Source organism: Barbatula barbatula, assembly GCF_947034865.1.
Source record: "Barbatula barbatula genome assembly, chromosome: 9".
Taxonomy (NCBI): domain Eukaryota; kingdom Metazoa; phylum Chordata; class Actinopteri; order Cypriniformes; family Nemacheilidae; genus Barbatula; species Barbatula barbatula.
In genome coordinates this window covers 4187150-4214176 of record NC_136772.1, presented here as the reverse complement: position 1 = coordinate 4214176, position 27027 = coordinate 4187150, and the positions used below count along the sequence as shown (strand labels likewise).

Sequence of the window (27027 nt, the reverse complement as noted above, 5' to 3'; positions counted from 1 at the left end):
TGTCATTTTCCCTAAACTGCATCATTTTAAGACTTAATGAAGCTTCTGCACAGCATTTATTGGCTGACTGAGTTTCAGTGTTAGATATTAAAAGCATCACTTCATATTTCACAAGCTTTGGCTCAAAGCTATATTGGGTTGTCTCATTTGTGAGGAGGTAGATCTCTCTAAAGAATACATTGACACCTTGGTTTAGTTTGCCTTTTGAGATTTGGAAATTTGTTGAGACAATTTTCTAATTATTTTCATGATTCTTTCGTGTCTTGCTGGACAAAAACATCAGGAGCTATAAAAAAATATCCTGGCATGTACTGTATCACTGTGTTTGTGCTTAATATTTAATAATTTGTTGTATGGATCGTGTTGTGTTTTGGTTGCTCAGGATGACTGCCGTACACTTCGTTGTTTTCAGTTCGCTGTCTACGAGGTTTATTTGATTTTGAAAGTATATTTATCAGCTGGTATTTTAACCAAAAATGTCCATGTACAGTAATATGTTATTTGTTTCGTTTTTTCTTTATCGCTTGTTATTGTAGACATGACGAAGACACATTGTTCTCTGTCTAGAAATGTATGTGGGTCATGAGGTTAGTTTCTTTTCTTCCGGTTATAAATGATTTCACAACACATTAATAATACAATTCATAATACAGATAATGACTTGAATACGCCGCTTTATAATTATTTGTAATTATGAATATGTTTTCAGTTTCTGGATTAACTTTAGCGTAACTGTCAGAAGTCTCATTAAAAGCTTGAAATGCATGGGTGAAATATGTAGGTTGTATATTAGCGATAGATACATGATACAGATTCTCGATGTGAAGTCGGAAAACATAATAATCGTATTCCATTCAACACCCAGCATGCAACACGACGTGACGTCAGAGCCACATTCTCTATATGAACACTTTTGACTGTTATATTTAGAAATGTTGACCTTTTTTCGCCTCACACATTCTTGTTATTGACCCATACATACACACACACACACACACATATAAAATCCAAATATTGGTCAGTACAAGGTGTCTAACAATATGCCGATGTTTATAATTATGCCGTACACTTATTAAATAAATATATTAAAGTGACGTGTCTTGTTTACTAAACCATATTTCTGATACACGAGACATTATATTGAAGGCGTCATCTTATGCACTAATGTCTCTAGTTTGAACAGGTTGTCATTGCTGAAAATGAAAAGAGCTGTCAAAGTCATATAAGCTAGTGTTGGTGAAACACTTTTAAAGGGCCTGTGATAAGCTCCTTTGCTTGGTGTTTGTGTGGAAGTGACAGGCCCCTCGCAGTCCTGTCAGACTGTTTCTGCACATAAGCAGTTCTCCTAACATTGTGCTTACTGCTTCTGCACTTGTTTTGTTCCTCTGTAATCCCACCGCACTCGCTCGGCTCGTGCTTGCGCTGCTGAAACTGCGGCTCGCTTTTTAAGCGCTCCCAAGTTTTCAGGCTGACTTTCAAAGGATCCTGTGATGAGAATCCGAACGCTCTCGCGCACATATTCTTTTCATCACATTTCATCACATCACGCTTTTGTGTTTGTTGGAGTTGCACACAGTTACAGTAGCACGAATGTTTAAGGATTGCAGGAGAATTTAAAGTTGATATAGTCAGGGTGTCACAAATCTGTAATATTTGTATATTTCACAAGTTGTTTTGTGTCAGCAAAATACTGGTTTTGTTTTGTGTTGAGTTTTTTATACATCTTTCATTATAATTGTTTTCCTTCTATTTGCTTTGCGTGGGTTTATGGTCCGTTTACAGCGTTTTAATCTGGTTAAGATCAGAATTATTGTCATGGGAAAAAGCCTCAGTTTACGAGGCTGGCTCGGTTTACTATCCATCATCATGGTGATGTACTCTCAGCTTTCTGTAGGTCGCGCATCAAACCACCTTGGCACAAATTCTTTCATCCTTTGTTTTAAGCATTATTTTTAAACGTTGATGTATATTTTAAATGTTTACGTTTAAATTCTGTGTTTTGGTCAGCGGTAGGTCCAGTGCAAAACCTGGTTCCTAGAGGGAAAACCACTCATATCTTTCCTCTGTGGCCTGGGGGAGGGGTGCCAACCCATAAAAATGTAGTCCTGGGCCCTGTAAATTTAAGCAACGTCTCTGGTTAAAATGATTGGAGACGTTTGATTGATTAGACCCGCATTTCACAGAGATTCCTTTGCAAATCAATGACCGCCTCCACGTAAGCGCTAATGAAATTGCACACCGGCAGAACCGAGCCGACTTTTCCATGACAGAGTTAAGAGTCTGCACTTTCTCTAAAAGCCCTGCGGTGGTCTTTCTTCATTTAATGTCTCCATCAAAATGTCATTTGAAGCCCAAATTTTACAGCCAGTCAAGTGTCTCCGTGTTTATTCATTTATTCGTTCATTTCTTAGTAAAGAATGATATGTTTAAACACCTTTCACTTTTGTGCCGTTGTAGCTTTATTGCCTTCTGAATGCCCTCGAAGATTTACATGTATACATTAGGTGCTTTACAATATTTAGCTAAGTTAATTTATAATCCCCCGGCTATAATGAAAAAATATCAGCTTTATATTATGTTTTCAAGCACAATGTAAAAAGGGCTGTAATTTATTATTAATGCTCACAATATAAATAGTTTAGATCCTATTAATATTTCATTTATCGTAGACAAGAATATTTGAGTGACTGCTGCAGTATTGGAAAAACTGTAAATATAGCTTACGCCATAGTTAATATGGCTGTTCGTCTGAAAGGAAACGCCAAACAAAATCTGTACATTTCCCATATGTGTTTGTCTTTGTTTTCGCATTGACAGCTTCACTTACCGAATCCGAGTGGTATGCAATGACCATAATAAATATGCGTTTGCATCACAGTGGGCACTTGTTTACTGTATCACCCGCATGCTGTCATATTAATAAGCGGCTAGTCGCACTACGTCTAGTGCGCCTCACAGGGCCGTGTGTCTTAAAGAGATAACTTATGTATTTTATGGATCTTTTGATCTCCGCAGCCTCTACAACTCCATCAGGAAAGCAAGCTTTAATCTCGTTGATGTGTGCTCTCCATCACAGTCTCCTTGACTGGGGGTCAGGGGATAGTCTGTAAACGCTGAAGCCCGGGACGCTGAGAGAACACGTGGGAAGGAATATATAGACCTGGCTTTTAGAAAGCATTAAACATTAATATAGTGTTATTTGTGTGTAAAGCCCCTGTGCTGAATTTCGGTCGACGTAATTATAGAATTTTATCTTGGGAGTCTTTGAAGTGGCTTCATGTCAAGCGGGAGATCAGATTGTAAATGTGTTTTGAGGAATTGATTAACTCGGACAAACCAGAAGTGTTTTATCTGCATCAACACCAAGACTTGAAATACATCAGCCAAATTGGTTTTTAGGGTCAGCTGAGAGTGTTTAAACTGAGCAAATATTACGTTTTCTTCTGATTCATTATATAGCTCCATATGTATTAGATCATTTTAGTATTAGTCTGTGTGTTTCTGCAAGTTCTTGAGTCTTCAAATAGCTAATGAAAGTGCGTGATTTGGCCAGTAGATGGCAGCGTTGTCTAGGTACTGCAGACTTTTTTATAGAGGTCAAGGTTCAAAGCTTTCAGTATATTTACATTGTATCATATACCATATTGTATCAAATAATTTAATTTGGTCAAATATGTTTAATTATTTAAAGTACTAGTTTCTTAATATAAAATTTTATATTAATATGACCGACGTAGTCATTTTTATTTTGACAAAGTAAGAAAAGCGACTTCTGAAACTAGAAATAAATAAAACAATAATTAAAAAATATCCGATTTTTCATACACTCGACTTTTTTTGTCAAACGGATTATTTTAATGAATAGTTTTTCAAACAGAAAAATATCAGAGGGAGCTTTTTTCACTGTGAAATATTTATTTAGTGCACTGATAATCGTATTCTTCTCTGTTTGAAGGAATCTGTCATTGAAGTTGAAGTCTGGATTTGACGGCGCAGTTGCAGACGTAAGATATGATCCTTATTGTAATAATGTGTTTCAAATGTATAATACATCCTCGTTTTATGCAGCTTACGTTGAACAAAGGATGAGAATGTGCTCTATTAGCTCAAAATCCCAGGAGAATCTCCTTTGGAATATTTCAGTATGTATTGTGAGAGGTGTTACACAAGTGAAATTGAAAATATGACACATAAACCAAAGACATGAGTGAAAATTTGTTTGTTGTATGCAAATATTAATATGAATATCCTACTCTCTTCTTGCAGAATCTTGGTTGGAAGAACAGAGAAAAAGTCTAAACACAAGCCTCTTTTATATAGAGGGAGGAGTTGCTCAGGTAAATCATCCTTTTTTTCATTTGTCATTAAATGTTTAAATCGTTACATTTCCGTAATGTTGTCTCGTATGTTTGTGTGTGATTGAAAGGCGGGGTACACTGGACAGACAGAATTCTCTCGAGTCTTCTGGAAGTGTGACGGCACGTGGTCACATGACCTGGAAGAGAAAACCCAAGAGACTTCTGGGATCCCTATCTGGTTAGCCAGCGGCTCTACCGTTGCATGAACACTGCGTGAAGACAGTAGATAAAACCTAGAAATATAACATATCAGCATGCATGTGCAGTATATATCCAAAATACATAAGTAAAATTTCAACCGTTGAAGTGTGTGCGTTTAAAACCAAAACATAAATGAATCCACATGATGTTTAGGCTTAAAAATGCTTTTGGCCTGCCTCTGTCAGATGTTCCCGATCAAGGATTCATTTAACCATGTGATGAGTAAATCGGCACACATATGGCCTGTGTTTTCTCACCCGTGATTTTGAGTCAAACCCCTTATGACTACACAAAGACCCTGATGTGGAAAAGGTGCAGCGTATGGCAGCTTCGCATGACTGCCAAAACGGTTAGGACGACACGTTGTTTTATTTTGATTTGCCCTCCTGCTTACAGAATGGGCCGGTTATCAACCTGGAAAGAAGTCTAAAGGCTGATGAACTGATCCGCACAGCGACACAGCTGCGCGCTCTCTCTCTCTTCATCTGTCCAATCTCTCCATTTATGTCCTGAGATCTGCAACTTTAAGCAACTCTGGTGAGTATAGTCCTTTAAGAAGCGTTCTGATCCATCTGAGCTCGCTGAACTAGATCTTGCAGGTTTATTGTAGGCCCGCGGCCTCGGTTTGCGCTGAAAAATGCCATTAGTGGAAATAAGTGACCTTTTGCGTTGGCAATGCATGGATGAATCAGTACCCATTCATCTGGGGGTTTTCGCTGACGGGTGTAAGTTGGTGATAAATTCATGCAAACTGAAGAAGTATCGATTTGTCTGTGATTGAAGGGTTTCCATGTTATGAGCGGGTTTTGGTATAATGCAGCTGTATGGGATAATAAGAGTATGATCAATTTAGCTGGCACGGTGTGAGGTGTGCTACTAGTTCAGTAGGGCTTGGTAGTTCAAGAGGTCTCCGAATGCATTCCTCTCATCATGTGATGTTGCGTCGCGGCTATTCGCAGTCCCACCGACCTGTCTTAGACACCTCTGAGGAAATTCTCAAGGGAGTTTTTGTCCTTTGTCATCGCAAGCAGTTTTTCTACATTGGCAGCTTTTGCTCAAGGGCGATCGGGGACTGTGGAACTGTGCATTAAAAATCTTACACAGAAATAGTTGTCACACGTTGGCTTGTGAGGAACCGAAGGGGTCAGTGACAAAAGCTCTGTCACGACACAATCAGGAGCTCTTTTTAGTCCATCGTGTGGTAGACAAGCACCGTAACCGTGACGGATGTTTAGAAATGTTTTGGACTGAATGATAGTAGATTGTGTGGTAAACTGGGGCTGGATTCATGAAACTGTATATATAAGAATATAAGATTGTTCTTATAATAATGTGTACATTTCAGATTTTTGGGAAAACATACAATTCCTTACTTTTTCTTAAATTAGAATTTAAGAGAAAATGTGGCAGTTATAATAGACATGCAAACATTTCACTTAGAATGCACAATAAAAAAACTTTTACTTTTCATACATTCAAAATTAACAATATTTGTACCTAAATAACAATAGTACGAAAATGTTGCCTCATTTAATGATGTTTGAAAGGGAAGGTCGCTTGTGGATGATATGTAAAATTTACCATGCGGATAGATTTGCGGTTAGCAAGAATGATGAAGCACTTCCTGTCATGCGGGTGGGCATTTAAGGCAGGCCTGTCTGCGATTGCATGGCGCGTGAATGCAGGGCACATGCAGATTACCCTTATTAACAACTCCAAAGTGAAATTATCAGCTCAGCGGGGACTGGAGTCTCCTGTTTGTCACTGTTAATGCTTCCAGTCCAGTCAAAGCATAACTTCAAATGGACTGGTTCAGTGCCGTGTAAAGTCGTCTTTGCATGGTGTGTGTGTGTGTGGCCATAAAATGTAATTTGTTGTTCTTCAGTATTCATAGTGCACAGCATGAGCACATTGGCTTGTGTTTGTCTGTGGGGTCTCGAATGCGAGGTTAGATGTTTTTTCCTCCCTTGGTGCTTGCATACACATCCAGGGATTTCGTAAATCATTGAACTTCTCTTAACATATGCGCCGCATGACGCACATAGACTATGCAGCTTTTGTAAACATCAACAAATACATAAAATACATTACAGAACACATTTCATGAATACTTTTTTCCCAGTGAGCTAAAGTTTTATAAGCATAAAAGAAAATGCACCAAAGAATAACAAATGTAATTTCAAGTGACAATGCAAAGCTACGGTAGTTAACCATCTGACAACTTTGATGACCAATTGGGAATACATCTTTATGGTGGTGCAGTATTTACCAACACTTGCGATTGTTCCCTAATAGGACACAATTTTTATGTGGATAACACCACTGTGCAATTCTGCTCGTGCATTAAGCTCATCGTCCCCACACCCCGAACCGACCCCGCATTAGCTTTTAGATGTTGTGAGCCATATTGATCCAGTCCTGAGAAGTGCAATGCACTTTAGTTTTTTACCATAATTCACATTGTTAAACAGTCACGTTTTCGACACCACTTGAATCGTTTGTTTGTGCTTTGCAATACTTCCCTCAGATACTAATGATTCACTGTGATGCTGATGAATACTGACTGATTCTTAGTCAGGGCACTAAACACACACACATCTCAGTTCTTGAGATTACAAAGGCATACATTATTACTTGATTTCTGGTTACTTTTTGTCTTTTATCAAGAGGTTATCACTGCACTGTTGTTGTCTGATCGCTCTTCCCATAAACCCCCAAAAATACAAGCGCATATTGGCATCATGCAACAGACGTCCCCTTTCCAGACAGAACATTAAGAATGATGATGTCTGCCGAACAATTAGCTTGTGTCTGAAAACTGGGAGTGCAGAGGATGTTGTTTTATCATTCTTACCAGCTCAACGTAAAATGAGGATGATTTCTTACTCACAGCTACCCTGAGACAAAAGTCTAGACGTTGATAAATGAATGTTGACGGACTTAAACTCATTCTGCAGCCGTTTATGAGTACATTTAATACAGATTTTGAGGTAATGCATTAGGGATTGGTTTTCTTTTACTGTGAATTAAAACACCAGCAGGTTATCGCAGAATTCATAGGGCGATCTTGTTTATTGATATGAAAATCTTATATTACAGGATTTATTTGTGGACACGACAGAGATAATGCACACTGTAAAAAAATGTTTTATTAATGTTAAATCAAATTGGCTTTTTAAGTCACTTGAATTTAAATGATGTTAAACTGACATGAAAAAATTCTAGTTTAACCAATTAAAACTTGCAATGCAAAGAATTTAATCTGTTTATTGTGTGAAGCCATTTCATTGTCGCTGATGCATTTTCATAAAGCATTACAAATGTGGCATTGCAGTCTTCATTTGCCGTAGTTGCCGACATGCACGGAAGACAGTGATTCATACATGCGGTAAAGAATAGCCTGGAGTCTATAGAAGGAAAGGGAGGTTGGCAAGATAATTCCACATAAGATAGTCACAGTGACAACATGATCTGCCTCTTTTGTCTCTGGGTCCCGGCACCCTTCCACAAAAACCACAGTTTTTAATTCTGCATCGGAGGGGTTTCGGGGATGTAAATGAGTGTACAGCATGTGATAAAGCAAAGGACAGAGAGGAGAGAAAGAGCCGGAAGACTCCAGAGGTCTGTGTGAATCACTGGTGGGGTTTGAAGTATGATGAGGCATTGCTTTAAGGAAGGCTGAGCCGTGTAGTGTTGCTGAGCTGACCCGAACAGACATGTTAATGGATGATGCTCCAGATTAACATGAGATGTTTGTTTCCTCCTCATACAAAACAACAGAATATCTCAGCACCTTTGCATTGAGCTTCTTAAGATTCACCTTTGCTTTTTTATTTATTTAGAAAATATTTACTCTCGTTTTTTAGACTGAAAGCATTTGCTGTTGAATTGATCTTGTCTTTTATAGGAGCTTTATGGTAGATAGCATACACGTGTGCTGTATAAACAGAAACACTTTTTTATTCACAATTCTGCATGTCATTCGTAGATGTTCATACGTGTGTAGATTATATAGATTTTAAAATAATGTTGTTTTCCACAGCAGTCACTTTAATGAATAGGACTTTGAACTATTTTTATGGATTCCTCTCTGCGCCCGGGGGTCCTGCTTTCTTATATTGTGTAATTCAGAATAAATACAATGAATGCCATCTGAACTGTCGGAAAATGTATGACGTTTTCTTTTGTGTGAAAATGCTGAATGAGTAACGCTGAATGCAACACACGTATTCAGTTCTCCAGTGTTTAGCATTCACACTTCTTTTGAAAATCTAAAGAATCTCTCCCGGCAAAGATAAAGTTAGTTATTCAGACAGGGACAGATGATACAGTCAGCCGTGTGATAAACAAATTGTCCCCCGAAACAACTAAGATCAGACACAGCACTATTTGTACTTGTTCATAATGAAATGCTGGTGGAGGATACAAACCTTGTCCTAATGTTAAAAGATGTTCTCAAAGAAAACATGGGCCTGGAGTTGTTTATTTTTATAGTAGTGTTATGATTTTTTCAGCAGAAGCTCATTTATCAGCCAACAATCGCCTTCTCGTTCGGTTTGGTTGCTTTTGTTAAATCCTGAGTGTTGCTTTGTTTGATTACTGAAAGAAATATATTAATTTCTAAAGTAAATTGCAAAGGAGGTACACACCTAATCTGTGTTTCACTCTCGTTAGGGTTTCATTCCCATCACCTGATCTGTGTTTCACTCTTGTTAGTGTTTCATTCCCATCACCTGATCTGTGTTTCACTCTCTTTAGGGTTTCATTCCCATCACCTGATCTGTGTTTCACTCTCGTTAGGGTTTCATTCCCATCACCTGATCTGTGTTTCACTCTTGTTAGTGTTTCATTCCCATCACCTGATCTGTGTTTCACTCTTGTTAGGGTTTCATTCCCATCACCTGATCTGTGTTTCACTCACGTTAGGGTTTCATTCCCATCACCTGATCTGTGTTTCACTCTCGTTAGGGTTTCATTCCCATCACCTGATCTGTGTTTCACTCTCGTTAGGGTTTCATTCCCATCACCTGATCTGTGTTTCACTCTCGTTAGGGTTTCATTTCCATCACCTGATCTGTGTTTCACTCTTGTTAGTGTTTCATTCCCATCACCTGATCTGTGTTTCACTCTCGTTAGGGTTTCACTCCCATCACCTGATCTGTGTTTCACTCTCGTTAGGGTTTCATTCCGATCACCTGATCTGTGTTTCACTCTCGTTAGGGTTTCATTCCCATCACCTGATCTGTGTTTCACTCTCGTTAGGGTTTCATTCCCATCACCTGATCTGTGTTTCACTCTCGTTAGGGTTTCATTCCCATCACCTAATCTGTGTTTCACTCTCGTTAGGGTTTCATTCCAATCACCTGTTGCCACTATCCCCATGTAATTTCTCCTTGTTAGTGTCTCCCTTTATATATGTTGTCTCCCTTCATGTTTTCCCAATTGTGGGTTCTTGTTTAATAAAAGTTTTTTACGTTAACCCTTCGTCTACATGCATCTGGGTTCTGTCCAAGCTATTCCGTGGCAGGGGGTGGGATCAGATTCTGGCTATTCTTTTCTATTTAATAAAAGAAAAAGGTGCACATGGCTGTCAAATTCTAGAATGACAGAAAAACAAAATAAATTGAAATTATTTTATCATTTATTGACCCTGTTCAGTATATAACTCTTTCTTCTGTGGAACACAAATATACATTTAAAAACATGTCTCTGTGGTATTGTGTCCATACAATGGAAATCCATAAGGACCCATATTGTTTGGTTACCAACATTCTTCAAATGATCTTTTTTTGTGTTCTGCAGAAGAAAGTCATAAATAGGTGAAATTTGGTGAAGTAAATTATTAAACAATTTTCATTTTGTTATGAACGTTCCCTTAAGGAGGCTTTTTCTAAGTATCTACTGGAAACTCCTCAGAATTTCACCTGTTTTGTTTCAATAAAGATTGGAAGTCATGGTGGTGAGTAAATGATGACAACATATTAATATTCATGGATAATTGTTTGCTACATTTATGAAAACAATTATGGACATAGCATTTCTATACCTGTGATTTTGTCTCTATGTGTGAACTGTCAATCGCCAAAGTTGTTTATGCGCCACAGAGGTGACAGATCCACCCCGAATCTTCCATTTCAGACTGATGTCCCCAGCTATTGGTTTTAGCCGCAGGGGTGTCCTGCTATTGAAAATTCTGACTGCAACCAAATGGAGAGCCGGGCGAAATTTTCCATTACCCACTCATAGCTGCGTCTGGGTGAGAGGGCTGGTGTAAAAGCTTTTCAGAGCAGAGACCAAATGCCAGTCCGCTGCGGTTCGACCGAGGCCCGAGGCCCCCACTTATCCTCAGCCTGCGTGTGAACATATGGCCAAGGGATACACTTAAACTACAGATGTCTTGGGCATCTACTTCCACTTTAACCCTTAGAAAGGAAGACGCTGACCCCAGGACAAGGACCGATGTAAAGGACCTTCTTTTCAAAAGAACTGAATTGTCACAAAGGGACAAAGAACTGGAAAGTTATTTACTATTTGAGGACCCGTGCGGAGAGATATTTTCCTCCAGCACTTAAAATAAGAGGCCGGCAGCGTGCGGCGCTGGCTTGGGCTTTTGGTCTCTCTTTGCACTCAGTGATTTATGGATTTTCCAGTGCTCGCAAAGCAAATACAGCGGTCCTCGTGTCACAGCCCAGCCGTGCAGTCAGTAATGCGCTTCTTAATTAAACCCTGCAGGCTTGCGGCTCAATTAGTGCTAACAGACAAAGTTAAACTGATCAATTCAGGAAGTGCTTCGGCAGAGCATGACAGCTTTGTCAGGCATTTGGAGATCTGGGGACGGAGAACAAGGGGGTTTGGGTTATATATTCTTACGCAGAAAAAACATTTTGTTCTCTATGAATTCAGATCTCATCGAACACACAGCTCTTTACGTGGTTTTATTGTTGTTTCCTTTGAAGGGATAGTTCATCCAAATTATCTATTAATAATATAATGTAATATATTAGTTTGTTTTCTAAATATTTGTATGATGTATTTTTCAACTTCACATAAATATCGTGTTTATTCACACGCTGCAGTTTCGAATGTTTAATTTCATGGATTGTTATTGGCAATGTTTCATCATTCATCCGCTGGCTAATATTATAGTTGAGTTGTGGACTATGATATTGTGCTAAATTCAGAAAGGATTTCAAACCATCTTTATCAACATTCTTGGTGTGAGCTGGCCTCTATGCCCGTCGGAGCTGATTAGCTTGATCAATTGATGGGTGTGCGACGAACCCATTGCTGTACCCAAACAACCCAACTGTGTCCTCCACCCAACCCTGTCTGACCTTGCTAGGGGCAATGTTTGAGTTTACTTGTAGAACCGAGAGCTTCGATATCTTCTCATTGTGCCTACTGTGTTCCATCTTTCGTCCTTTTTCAGCCTCAGGAGCTTTCCCTTGATCTGGTAAGAAGACTAGATGAGCTGCGATGAGAAAGTATGTGCAGATTATTTAGGAATCCTTAAAAGTTTGTAAATGTTTGAACTCTTGTCTCTTTGAGGCAGTGTGTCAATGTTTTTTGGTTCCCATTAGTGACAGGACTGAATTTGGAGTAGAGAACGGAAGAGACTTCCATTTGATGGATCTTGAATTGCTGGTACCACAGAGAATACAATGAAATGAGGACTGACGTTTAGCTCTATACTTTAGCTTTGTTCTTGTGAAGAAGGACTCTGTATTTTTGCTCAGGTGTTGCTTTTTTTAAAGCTCTTGAAGGGATAGTTCACCTAAAAATGGAAATTACTTTACTGTATGAAGATATTTTGAAGAATGTTGGTAACCGAAGAACGATTGTACCCATTGACTTGAATTGGTTTTGTGTTCGTATAGAAGTGAATGGGTGCAGACTTTGGTCGGTTACCAACATTCTTCAAAAGATCTTCTTTGGGGTTCAGCAGAAGAAAGCTCACCAGAAAAAGGAAAGCATCAGCTTTGTCTCAGATGTTTCTCCTAATGCTTTTTATGAGAAAAATTGAAGTCAGTGTACAGAATCGAAATACGTTTGCATGGCACTGTTTAGAAAGTTTGATGTGAATTTGATAGGAAATGTTTGAGTTTCTATTTAATTCTCTGACTTTTGATTGGAGGGATGTTGGCAAATCTGAGCACTGTTTGAGATTGAGAAAAAAAACCGACTGTGGTGGTTTTCTCAGGGAAAAAAATCACAACTTTCTTTTTATTTTCTAATAAATTGTATTACTGCCTTAGAGCAATAAATGAAATGTTAAAGAGATCTAATTAACTTATTTTTCTTATGAAAAGCATCTGAAAGGCATTAACATGAAAAAAATCTTACTTAGTATTTATTTCTCTATAAATATCTGTTTAGATCTCATGAATGTTATGTGATGCTTGGGCTTGACCTCAATGATTCATGATTAATTCTTCGTTTTCTGGCCAACTGTAGCGAATTAGCCGAAATTGGTAATCCATCTTTTGTTGGCAAATCTGCTGTAATCTGCCAGATTAAAATGAGTACTATACCCAGTGAATGTGATGTTGTTGTTGTATAGGTCTCTACCTTGGAAAAAGAACGAGGACACTGGGGGTGAAAAACGGTGGAAAGGGGCCATGAAAGCATATGAAGGTTGAAATTTTAATGTCACAACAGACAAATATTCAGCGTTATGACTAAAGTAACTGATGTATGAGATTATGGATGCTAAATAGACCAGACAACCCAAATTAGACCAGACTACAGATTGGGTGCATGTGCAGCGATGGGTACGGCTTTGCTGACGTGGCACCCAGATACCCAGACGGCTGGAGTAGTGGGTGCCCATTCTACCCCCAATTCCCCTGGAGCTGCTCAATGAGCGTAGTGGCACTTCTCTACCCTTAAAAACACATACCACCAGACAAGCTATGACAATCGGCGTCAACAAACAAGGGACTTACTGCGGCGAAATATGGATTTAGGCAATTTTTTCCGTAGTCGTGTTCGGTAAGGCATCACGTGTCCAGCGCCTTTCCCACATGACCTCGTACCAGGACCAATCAAACGATACCGTTCCATAGGGGCTGAGCGAGAGGACAGTGGAGAAATAATTTTCCCTTTGTGATTTTAAATTTCAGTCCTTTCCGAACGTCAATATTGGTGGCCGTCGGTTAGGAGCTCTGTGAAGGTAAATCTACGTTTTTAAATATTATTTAAAGCATATACTACAAGACAACATTGTGGCCTCATATTTTTAGCTATGATATCTATTTGCCATATATGGTAGTTCAGTAAAAAATGTATCTTACGATGTACAAAGGATTTTTCTGTCGCAAAGGTTGAACATCTGTCGATGCAGAAGCCTAGAATGTAGTATTTTGATTTTAAATGGTCTTAACTTTACGCCATAAGAAATTGTGAGATGTTCTGGTCTTACTCGGGTTGCTTGTGATTCATGTCATGCTAACACAACTGATTTGTTTAACATGCTTTTGGTTCAGATGTCCAACAAGCCATTTTTACGTTAAATTCGTATAGCATCCGACAATGGTCTGGATGCCGCAGATAGAATGGCGCGGAGGATTGTGACCAGTGCGTCAGACTCGCTTGCGATTCCGACCTTGATGGCAGTTTTTCACATTAAATGCGTTCAACCTTTTATTTTTTAAGTGCTTGTAGGGAGAGACGCAAATTTCTTCATCGTTACTTCAATTATCGTCATGGGTTCTTTATCTGTCATTATGAATATTGGCGCAGGTCAACCCAATACCAGCTTTAGAGCAGAGTTGTGTATGAAATGGACAAGTTCATGTATTTATTTGACAAATCCTGAGCGTTTATAGCTTTATCGTGACATTCTTTCTTTAAAATATGTTAATATGTTTTGTTGGTATCGTGGAAATGTCTCAAACTGGTAGGGAGTTGGGTTTATATCTGAATACATTAAGTTTAGCAGGTCACCGATTTAGTTAATATCATTGATTTCAAAAATGTCTCAAATCTTCACTGCCGTGCCTTCAGACGACCAGAGGTGTCTCCCTTTTGCACTACGGCTTGCTCATCCCCCATTCGATCGGCAGACCAACAGAGTAGCACGGCTTGTTGGTACTGATACCCCAGCTTTCCGGATCAGTTTTCTACAGTACATCTTTCATTGGCATTGCAGGGCGACTGAGCTCTTGATTATAATATGGGTTGAGATCCAGGCAAGGGCGACTGATCGGGGATGACAGTTTTCTAGCCGCTTGTCAGACTGAGGAGGGGAGGGTGCCCCTGCAGACAAGGGGGCCGCATCAAAAGGCTTCCACAGAGTTGTTCACATCTGAATGTCCGAACGGCCCCTCCTCTCTCACCATACAATGGCCAGCCAAAGGGGCACCGGCCTTGGTGATGCCGCATGGCCGCAGGACACGATTGAGTCGGAAACATTTGTTCTACAGTGAAAAGCTACACTATCACTTTTCGTTAGTGTAGCATGCTTGACTTTTGTGTGTGAAGGGTATGCGCATTTTATTCCATACTTTATTTAAAGAAAATGACTTGATCTGTATCAAGGAGTCTATGATTGCTCACTTTGTGGGTGAACTCAACATAGAACGAAGGGACCTTGTGCAGAATTGGTTGGGCCGTAACCAATATTGCTTTGTTTTGGTGGTTTATAATTTGAAATCAAGAAAAACAGATTAGGATGTGAGCTGGAATATATTAAAAAGATTATTGAAATTCTCAGTTGTGTGAACATGGTTTCATAATGTCTTGTCTGTTGATTTATTTTCTTTTTGTTTGTTTTTACCAAAAGGCAGATTGAATCTCTGTCAAATGATGAGATGCATGGAAAAACAGCAAGCTTCTGTTGTATTGTGTGATTGTTTCCTAGAGGCTCCTCTCATCAATGTCTGTATTACTTAGAATATATAGCGTGTATGATCTAATGAAGATCGCCTGTGTTGACAGTCCTCAACTAAACATCTCACAATAGACATATTTATTTCTGACGCATGTGTGTGTATCTGTGCATGGGGACATTTTTTCTATCATTGCTGCTTTTTTCAATCATTGTAGCAGGAATTATATACAGAAGATAATATTAACAGATATACAAGACATAAATACAAGTCTAGGGATGGTAGATAAATGTTGCTGGGTTTTAACAGTGTAAAAAACATTTGGCAGTGAGCATATGCTCTAAAAAAATAAGACAATTTGACTTAGAATCGGCTTGAATTAGTCTTAGGGCACATTTTGCATAATACATAACTATTGAAGGAATCAGAGTGTAAAGTGATAGCAATACACTGACATTAAGATACAACTATTGTAGTTTCAGAAGGACTTCTCATCTTTTCAGACCAGTCATTGATTTACTAATTTATAGAAAGTCCAAGAATAAAAAAATATATCCAGGATGAGTGGAGGACGGACGGGTGGGAGACGCATCGTTCGACCACTAAACTGCATATTGGAGGGAAGCCATCGCCCCTTATGTGCTTATCGTATATTTAGGCCATTTAAGTAAGCTTCATTTTAACAGTTACAGTGTAGTACGTTCAGCTCCGTTTAACACATTTGACTGCGTTTAAATTCTGCAGAAAATCATTTAACTTACTATCAATAAATGATCAGTTCTGAAGAATACAGCAATATGTGTTTAGTTCATTGTAAAGGTCAGAAATGGTTTAAATTTAATCTGATCCAAGTACATTGAACGTAACACTTTCTTCTGTCTTATTTTGCTCGTGGCTTTGAATTACCCAGCAGGCTTATGGTCGGTTTATGTAAGAATGTAATGACTGGCTTGGAGGATTAGGACAGGCCAGATGACGATGGATTATATTTAGCGTATTCCGTGTTTGCCTGTTATATTGCTTTGTGTTTTCTGTGCTACAGATTCCAGCATTTATTCTACAACATTATTCCTACGTTGTATCTGTAATGGCAGAAGATGAAATGCTGTTACCCAGATCTTTAATTTAATTCCTCCCCACAGTTAGCGCAGTGACCCTTCAAGGACCTCATCAGTGCCGCAGCGATCATAATACACATCCTCACATCGCCTTTAAAGGACACATTGACATGTATTATACACTTCTTGTGAAGTCTTCATCAATGGCAAATCAATAAATCAGATTTGCTAGGTGGTCTGTAGTTGTGGATGTTTGGAAAGGAGACAAACTACCCACCCCACTAAAATTGCAGACATCAATGTAAATATATATACACAATATATATATATATATATATATATATATATATATATATGAATAGTGTGGTTCTAGAATGAGATAACTTCAAAAATGTAAAAGTATGTTTTTTATTGTGCATTCTAATTAATATCAATCAAACTGCTGTTGGTTTGTTTTGATTTAAGCCATAATAACTCAAAACATACAGCTAACTAACACAATGAAAACATGATTTTTAGAACTAAAAATCTCTCTAATTTTGGAACTCAACTCTTTGTATGTACATATATATATATATGTAAAAAAAAAACAACACTGTTGGTCCGAACATTTCGGCTTTATACAGTATCTCTATGAAAGTGTCCTGTGATGGTTTCATAATCCTGTTTGGAATAATGTTTTTCTGTTGCGCTATACTTGTAACATTAATCATCTTTCTTTTTTTTATATTGTCTTCTTTATACGTTGCCAAAAACAAAGTCTATGAGACTTTTAGGCATTAAGGCACAGTACCAAAGCATCAGGGAATTAGCCAAAATATTGAATATATTTTGGAGAAGCAAATAATGCGTCATGACCATAATTTAAGCGATTATTTTTCTATTTTTTAGATTGTTTTCAATTTTTAGACTCAAAGGGTTGTACCAGGACAGGATGTATAAACATGTAGGTAAAAATAGTTCGGACAGCGTGAACAATTTAATTTGGTTCTTCTTTGGGCTTCTATGAAAATACTATTTGACGGACTTTCAAGTACTGCTTCCGCCACACTATTGTGACGATTATTTCTCTCTTACCTCCCTCGTTCCTGGTTGCTTTTTGTGTGTCATCTCTGTGCCGCCCATCGATGTGATTTCGAGAAACAAGAGAAAAGACAAAAGGCCCCAGGCTGTAATTTGCCCTGAAATATCGAATGAGCCCATGTCTCCAATAAACACTGTCGTGTCTCGTTAGGCTCTCGCGCTTGACACACCGACAGGACTAGTGATGTGTTTAACACGATAAAATCATGGAGCTTGATCTGTGCAGACCCCTCCGCCAGACCCTCTGATCAACTCACATCCACTTGGAGTTGCCACTCAAAAATTAGGTTGTTTCTTACTACATTGAATTATTTATGAAATATGAATGATTTTCAATCGAGGAATGTTTTTAATTCCACCCTTCAACCACCTGTCATCCAATATGGAACTTGGACTTTTTCCATATGGATTAAATCCCCACAACACTTTTATTTTCTTCTTGAATATTTTTCTTTTTGTTATTTGAAATACAGCAGATTACAGTATTTTTTATTTGAAAGAACTTTTGTTGTTTGATGACTTAGGTCAGTTTGGATGGATCTTTTTGCAACCCAGTTTTTGATAGTAAAATGTTTGGAACAACCAAGTTTATTTGAAGTGAAAAAGAAAGTAAACATTTGTCATTTTTATCCATGATGGTTTAGGTGAACCACAGTTCTGAAAATACAAAGTGTGCATTATTTATTAGTACTTTAGTATTTTGATATTAAAATAATAATTATAATAATAAATATATACAGCTACATCTATAGTCCATTCCTTCAGAAACCTTGGATGTCCAAATTGACAAAAAGTTTTTGATGAATAGCAATAATTGTAATGCTTAGTTATTTGCTATACCCAGTGACAAACATAAAGAGTGAATAATAATAAAGATTTATGACAAAACATTAAAATCATGAAATATGGAGATACAATGTTTTAAAAGGACAGCAGCGATATTTTTGTGTATAATAGATTATTTATAAACTATATTCAAGTCTTTTGAAACCATGCATTGAGGAACAGAATTCAAATTATTCGATGACAATTTTCTCTTCTGCCAATGCCGAAGCAATTCCTCAAACAATTTACCATTTCGCAGCACTGTGATAAGAGCATAGGCGTGAGTAAATAATGACACTATTCTTCTCAAGATTAACTTTTCCTTTTGTATACTTACTTTGTCAAAGAAGAAAATGAATGAACCTGCCCGCAATGTACCCATATTTCTATTGTGTTGGTCAATACCTTTAAGCAGTTGACAAATGGCTTGTTTGTGCAGTCTTTTCTCCTGATGTTGAAAAAACTCTTATTTCCCATTAATTAGAAAACAGCCTATGGTCTGAAAAAAGTGTTTTGATTGATATTCTCATTCCAGAAGTGCTTCAATTGCAGTGGTTATTTCACAGGAATGGGGTGGGCTGGTTTACCTCCTGTTATTTTTCCTTTTTCAAGGTCACATCATTGAGAGCAATGCCGTATTTTTCTCCTTGTATTGTTCTAGAAGTTACCGCAAATGCATCTTTCTAGTTTTTGTATACTTAATGTATCTACCATCCTAACCTTCTTCTCAATAGGGAGACCGGCAGCAATCCGCATTCGTGCATTATAGCCGCAGGCAGCTTTAAACCAATCTAACATGCTTTAAAGCAATCAGACCAGCTTAAATGATTATTCATATTTATTTCATGCATTTTCAGTTCATGCAAGTTCACCTGCATTTCGGGTATCATTTAAATGATCTTTGCGGTGAGTTAGCATTTAAGGACATCTGAGGCGCATAAGGTTGGACAGAGAGGTATTTAAATACTGTATATGGAGTTCAAGATTTGTATTGAACTATCCATTTGATGAAAATCCCACAACGGATCAAATATGTTAAACTGTTGGGCATTAATACGATTTCAAACGAGATCTAATACTGTGCTGTGCTTGTACCGAAGCGAGGAGAGAGAGAGTTAGAAAAAGGAGCATTTTGGGAGCGCTGTTCGACCAACCGTAAAGCGTGATTAATTCAATAGTTACCACAGAGGAGGAGGCCAGAAGCTCTTTAGAGGATGACATGACCCACTTTCTCCATCCTAGCAAAAACTGAGCTTATCAACTGTCGGGAAGATTTCAGATTTATGATTAATGTAAAGACGAATTTAAAGTATTTCTCATTTTTAATCTGCGAACTCACACGCTTCCAAACACACGCTTCAGCATGTGTAAATAGTGGTTCAGAGGACACGTGTCTTTTAGAGTAACATTGGTTTGTTTTTAGCCATACGGTATAACTCTGAGTATATTATATAAATACAATATAATATACATAATTATGTCTTCAGAGGTGTATGAAGACCTTACTTAATGAAGTTTTAAATCCTTAGAATGAGCTGTTTCTATCTACATACACCGCGGGTCCCCTTGCATGGAATGCGCCATGTTGTTTCTACAGTAGCCCTAAATGGACAAACTGCTCTACAGGGCGTGTTTCGTAAATACGTTACCTCCTTCAGCAAAGAAGCGAAAATGTTACGTCATGTTTGTCCTGTGTTAGTTGCCAATGATTCAAAAGGGAGGGGTGGAGTGAGCTGTTGGTTGCAATTCGCAACCTCACCGCTAGATGCTGCTCAAATCTCAACACATCTCCTTTAAATTGGTAAAACAACAATATCTCTTTTTTTAAAGTGTAATTTTAATCTTCATCCAAATGATGTACTATATATCGCTGTTATAGAAATTATATTTATAATTATATGTTTTAATAAAAATCATCCATAAACATGCCTGAGGAAACTTCATTTTATGTCACCTCAGAATGTACAAAGTACTTCTGGAAAGTCCTTCAGGCATCCTTAGCGTTTAAGTAAACATGATAATCCGAGTAATATTCATGTAATTCATGCAACGATTCATTGAAGCAGCAGAACTGAAGCATTAACATCCCAGTGATAAGAGTTCCTCGCATTCGGCACGTTGCCACAAGGTGTTAGTAGGCCTACCTCGCCCACAATCTCTGAGTTGTTTGCTGTTTTACAGGCTGATTTAATTAGATAAGATTTCATGCAGTGTTGAACTTGAAGGCTTTTGAGGTTTATGTCATCTTGCGTGGATGAAGAACTTAAACATTACGTGAGTCAGAAGAAGAGCGGCAGAAATTGAAATCCGCATGATAGTCTCTCTGGGTCTGCGTATATGAAGTGTTTTATTCATTTTCATCAGACGAACTTAACATTTGCATTCATTGCTCTTGGTAAAGTTAAACCATAATAGCTTGAATTGCTATTGAAGTGTTTCTGTGAACCCATTACGTCGACCTTCAAACACAAGTTTCTTTAGATTTAGAGCAAGTGTATTTGTGGATGTGCAGGCCTTAGCCGGTTAACTTCTGTTCATTTATTTTGCGGCGTAGCCTTGTGAGCTCTTAATGCAGATTACAATTTTATGCAATCTGTGTTAAGCAGAGAGATTGATAGACAGCTGCCGGCTCATCTCAATCACCCATCATCTCTCACACACACACCCTTGTGCTCCACACATGCCATCCTTAAACACACGTGTTCTACATTCTCCTTTCCTCTCTTTTTATCCGCTCTTTATTTGAAGGTCTTCCAGCTGCACTGGAAGGGCTTAATGTTTCAATCTCTCAATCGTTGTCGCTCTTGGACACACATGACAGCACAAAACACTGAAAACCAGATCTAGTTCTGTAGCTTTACAGAGGAGAGACAAAATCACTGTCCTCAGCTCTCTGCTGAATCCCCTTTACATAATGTATTTTCTGGATTGTATAATTGGGGGGCTGGTTGCTCAGAAATTGCTCTTTAAAAGCTCAGGAGACCTAATAATTTCCTAGAATTATCATAAATCCTAGTAATGTCTAGAAATATGTCGTCATACAGTATAAGAGGTATAGATGTTTACATTTAATGTGGAGGAATACATTTCATGTATAATTTGGTTTCGTATAATTTGGAGATCTTAATCTCTTATTTTGGTTTCATATTGATGGCATTAGGTGTCTTTGCAAATCTGGACACAGCTTTGTAATTTGAAAAACAGTTTTAAAATCTCTTCGAAAACTGCAGGAGCTAAAATCTGGAGAGAAACTTAAGCAAATATCTTAATATTTCCTCTTCATTTGATCTACTTTTTAGAAGAAAGGACTGAGATATTAGTTGAGGGGTTTGTTTTTTAAAGATCCAGACAGAATATATAAACTATTTTGGAAACATTAAGAGGGAAATGTGCGATATGGATGTAAACATTGCAAAATGTATTAAATGGAAATGCTACACTCTTGTTGGTGAGCAAAAATTAATGGATAACTGGCTAGATGTGGAGCTTTTGTGGATTTTCAAACCATAACATTACAAGTGACTAGCATTACAATAATTGATCTAGTTTTTAATCGTTCTTCTTTTTACAAGTTAACAGAGATCAATTTAACCCTTTACATTTTTCTCATATAGCCCATATAATATAAAGCACAGCTGTGCTACATACGCTAAAAGGTGCAGGATCTTACAAGCTGAAATTAATTTTGAGATTACATCATGAGAATGAATTTGATGTTGACTGATTATATGTGAAGTGCTCCCTCTTGTGTTCATGTTTTGCATATAACATATTAATGATGTCATACTTTGGTATTAACGGGCCGGGGATTGACAGCATTTTTGAAATGCTGTTTATTACAACTAAATTTATTTAGACTTCCCTTTTAGTTCCTTTTTTATTACAACTACTTTCAATGAAATGTGGGACTATATGGGCTAGGACAAAATGGTAAATTACACACATTAAATGCAGACAGTTCATATGGAGCACCCTACATCAATGACCATATACATCCACCCAAAAAGATAGTCCCACCTCTTAAACGATGATTTAGAGTCTGGTCTATTCAAAGATTGACTGAGTAAAATATGTAAGAGCAAAAATACAAGAGCGCTTTGCTGTAATCATGATTTTTGCTTTAACATCTTCCGATCCAATAGTATTCTGTTGTAACCAAATGCATGCCCATAAAGCTGTCTAGTGTTGAACACAAACATGTGTTTCATTCTAAGCTTGAAGCTCACTGCAAATGGCTTCATTACTCATTTGGAAATCTATGAGCTCTTAATGACTTCTACGGTCGTTCCATTCCCCTCACGCAGGTGACTGGTTGGCTGCTGTACCATCATTCTTTTATTCTGCTCCTGGGAATTTCCTGTCACGTATTCCCACTTCACTTACACTCCTAGTATGGAACCCAGCAAAGTCCAGTCTGAGGGCGGGCTGAATGTGACCCTGACCATCAGGCTTCTCATGCACGGCAAGGTAAGCTGAGCCCGTAGAGTAATGCAGGGATGAGGGTTTCTGGGTAGGTTGATGATGTCACAGCAGCGTGCCTGAGGGGCGTGTTTTTAGTCGACCTACTGTTTCAAGCCAAGGTGAATCAGGGGTACCAGTAGCCTTTTAGACAAGGACTGAATATAAAAAAATTATCTTTTTGTGAGGTAGATGTTCATAGAAAGTCATAAATGTTTTGCTTGTGCTTTACAGATTTTGTTTAATTTATTCCATGTTTTATTTCCGTAGGAAGTCGGAAGCATCATTGGAAAGGTATGTTAAATATATGGTCCTGCCAGTAAATGTATACAGATCACTGAATTAGAATGATGTAAAGTGTATTTTTTGTTTGTAGAAAGGGGAAACTGTGAAGAAGATGCGTGAAGAGGTTTGTAGTCTTGAGCTCTTTCATGCCCGATCATGTTACCGCATGGAATGGCATTGGTCCATTGCAATGAATGCAGTTTTTAAAAAGGTTTTTGTAATTCTGTATAGCACTATTGTTCTGATTGAACACATTGTGGGTTATTCACAACAATAATTAGCTGAAGTCTATTGCAATTATTCCACAAGATGTGTTTTTGATTCTGCAATAAGAAACCCCAAACAGATCATGACTCTTTGCCGTCCTGCAGAGCGGCGCTCGCATCAACATCTCAGAAGGAAACTGTCCTGAGAGAATCGTCACCATCACTGGGCCCACGGATGCCATCTTCAAAGCCTTCGCTATGATCGCGTACAAGTTTGAAGAGGTGTTGTATTCAACATGCATGTTTGACATGTTTGACGCTTCACTTTACAGAGCACAAACCACAAGATTACTATGACAGATCTAGCAAAACTAACCCGGAAATGACCGTAGAACAGGTCATACTTGACAGATGTGTCACACTTCGAGGTTAATTTAGTAATTTTACTCAAATTAAAACTTTCAAACATTTCTGTTCATTGAAATTAAATTAAATATTGACCTGACCTAAACATTTTGGGAAAAACTACACATAATCTGAATTAAGTTTAAAGCACTAAAGTTATAATTATAAACAAACAAAACCCCAAACTAAAATACAAAAAAATGTTTAAAGCAACATAAAAAATAAGCAAATAAATTATAAAATGAGAAAAGCTCTTAGCAAAATTGCTAAAACTTTAACTAAATTAATTAAAGTGACTAAAAATAAAAGCTAATACAAAATACTACTTAAACTAAATAAAACCAACCCCATCCTTTTAGCATCCTTTATAACAACAGATTAACTTGTACATAACAGCACCTGCTCTGTTGTTTCATCTCTATTATAGTTGTATTGCTTATGTTTTATTGTCGTGTGCTTTGTGATATTTCTTCAGGATATAATCAACTCCATGAGCAACAGCCCAGCCACCAGTAAGCCCCCTGTCACCCTCCGTCTCGTGGTGCCCGCCAGTCAGTGTGGCTCTCTCATTGGTAAAGGAGGCTCCAAAATCAAAGAAATGAGAGAGGTGCAAAATTCAGTCTAATATGCACAATAATTCCCCAAAATAGCGTTTTGTTGATTTATAAATGATGTGAAATGGAACGTATGCAGGCACGCAGATGTGTCGGCAGCATTTGGTCAGAAGTTCCCCAGAGAGCATAATGCATCCCGCTTTGTGGTCTCAGAACAAATCACACCTTCAGCAGCAGAATCCCTCTGATTCAATGTTTTTTCCACTTCAGTCCACAGGGGCTCAGGTTCAAGTAGCAGGGGACATGCTGCCTAACTCCACAGAGCGCGCCGTGACAATCTCTGGCACTCCGGAAGCCATTATCCAGTGTGTCAAACAGATATGTGTGGTCATGCTGGAGGTACAGTATGGATGGGAAAAAAATCTACGTGTTTAATAAGCAACATAGCATATCATTTTTAACATCACTTTGACCGCGATGGTCAGAAATATTTTTCAAAAGTGGACTAAAGATATATTGTGACCGGATGACGCTCACTGAAACAAACCATGATGACATCATGGTAAAATATAGTAAAGTCATGTGACAACAAATCATCATACTGCAATACGAAACATGCAGTACATTGTTGCATAATGCATATTGTTTCACATAATACTTTTACATACATCCGTTGAAATAATTAAGAAACCATTTCAAAATTATTTGAGATCAAATGACTATTTATAGGTTTACGTTTAGGTAAAGATCAGTCTTTCAGATCATTCTGTGAACTACAAACAATATTTCTCCCGAATTTCAAGTAAAAAGAAAGATAAATGGGTCAAAATAACAGAATTATACAATACAACTGTAACATTTGTACATGGATTTAGGATTTATATTTTTTTCTGTGATAACTTTGTTTTATATCACAGTTTTCATGTGTCTTGTCATTGCCTTTGGACGGCTTTATGACTATATAACGGACTGAAATGTCCACAATACATCTAGAAATGCTGATTAAATGTAAATGGTCTTTATTTTTGTTTTCCGTGGCTCTATAGTGAGCTGTATAAAGTATATTCTGCGCACAATCTGTGCATCCTTTTTCCTCCAGCATCTTGATGCTTTAAGGTGACTTCCACATCTTTGTTTTCTCGCTCACACATTTTTCATATTGTAAACCGTTCAAGCTCGACTCTTGCATACAAATCTTCAAGAGGAGCCTCACAAGATCCTTGCTCTCGTCTGAGTGTACCGCACAATGTCCAAATTTATTGTTCAGACATCTGTCTACACTCTCCTAGTCTAACGCTGTTTCTGCATCTTACCTGTTCCCCTCTCCTAGTCCCCACCGAAAGGTGCCACCATCCCTTACCGCCCAAAGCCCGCCTCCACCCCCGTCATTTTTTCAGGTGGCCAGGTAAGAGCCGACCCGCTGGCGGCGTCCGCAGCCAATCTCAGCCTGTTACTCCAGCACCAGCCACTGCCTGTTAGTGTACTCAGGTTTCTCACCTTCTCACTTGCATGACATCACGCCATCCTAACCAGGGAGGGGAGGGAGGAGGCTTTAGATTGCAAATGAGACTTTTGGATGCGTTGTAGCTCCTTTGAGTGTTGTTAAATCAAGCAGCCTCACGGCGTCTCATTTGCAAACTCTTTTTGCAAATCAAACTCCTCCCTCCCGGAGCAAATATCATATCCTTTTAATATTTTCAAAGTTGGAGTGTATCGCCATTAGATGCTGCGAGAAAATATTTGGACAGTGTTTGTTCATCTGAATATGCATTCGTTTGGGATTCCAATAAAACCCGAAATGTCAAGTTATAAATATTCAATGGATATGCTATCAGACATGGTTTTCAAAGTCATCCCCATTCATTTGCTAACCAACACAAAATACAAATGTATTTGTAGTACTGTACACAAATGTCACATTTCTTTTGATGGTGAATGATAATATCCTTTAGCAGAGCTCTCAATATTTGTATGATTTATTCACGGGCTCTTCATCCACCACAATGGCTTTTACATAAAGTACAAGCACTTTACATTTAAATCCAAGTTCTCAGAATCACACGACAGGTAAAGTGGTTTTGAAAATGTAATGTGGTTCTTTCTGAAACAAAAAAAAGACTCGCAAGGGATATTATATATTCATCTAAACTGTTCAGAGACAGACTTTACTTTGTCAGAGACTGACACGTAGGCAGAATTTATATAAGAAGTCAAAATGATGCTTTGGAATAATACATTCACTGAATATTATTGTATAACTATCCATAGAAATTATGCACATAAAATATAAAAAGAATATTCTGCTTCCAGGATATTTCAGCTTTTGAATCCAGATTTTCCTCTAAAATATGAATAGATCTTTTAGTGGCTATGAATGAATCATCTCTTGTGTTTAATGGGCCCTGCAGCCTTGTGAAAATGTTTGTGATTTTTCTTCTCTCTTGTTCCATCTTTACAGGCCTACACAATTCAGGGACAATATGCCATTCCACACCCAGATGTGAGTCCCCAGCCAACCCTTTCCCCTCCACTCCTTAGCTTCATGAGCGATCTGCATGCTTCTGTAGTTTTTAGAGCGGACCTCTCTATTAATATTAACCAGTAATATTAATATGACGTTTCTGATGTGTAATTTTACAAATTGTTCTCCCTCCGAAATGTACAACTTCTAAGGACTTGGCCTGTTGGAGCAAATGACGGCGTAATGTTCTGTAATAACATATGAAGTGGAAGGTTTTGACGTAAATCACAGGCATTCGTTAAAC

The 27027-nt window shown here is 38.0% G+C and overlaps 1 protein-coding gene across 5 annotated transcripts in view; it reads left to right on the top strand.

The window, feature by feature from the left end:
* Positions 1–27027, top strand: part of pcbp3 (poly(rC) binding protein 3) — a 43240-nt gene that overhangs the window by 9523 nt on the left and 6690 nt on the right. For 3 of the 5 annotated variants that reach the window (XM_079464372.1, XM_079464369.1, XM_079464368.1), the window contains exons 1-9: positions 13665–13731; positions 22659–22821; positions 23083–23106; positions 23189–23221; positions 23469–23585; positions 24184–24315; positions 24533–24661; positions 25593–25736; positions 26721–26762. In XM_079464372.1, the coding sequence (XP_079320498.1) occupies positions 22747–22821; positions 23083–23106; positions 23189–23221; positions 23469–23585; positions 24184–24315; positions 24533–24661; positions 25593–25736; positions 26721–26762 (696 nt within the window). In that variant the 5' untranslated portion in view covers positions 13665–13731; positions 22659–22746. Of the gene's footprint in view, positions 1–3955; positions 4005–4266; positions 4338–4426; positions 4537–4955; positions 5097–13664; positions 13732–22658; positions 22822–23082; positions 23107–23188; positions 23222–23468; positions 23586–24183; positions 24316–24532; positions 24662–25592; positions 25737–26720; positions 26763–27027 lie in introns of those variants that run through there. The other 2 variants (XM_079464371.1, XM_079464370.1) reach the window with 2 other exon arrangements.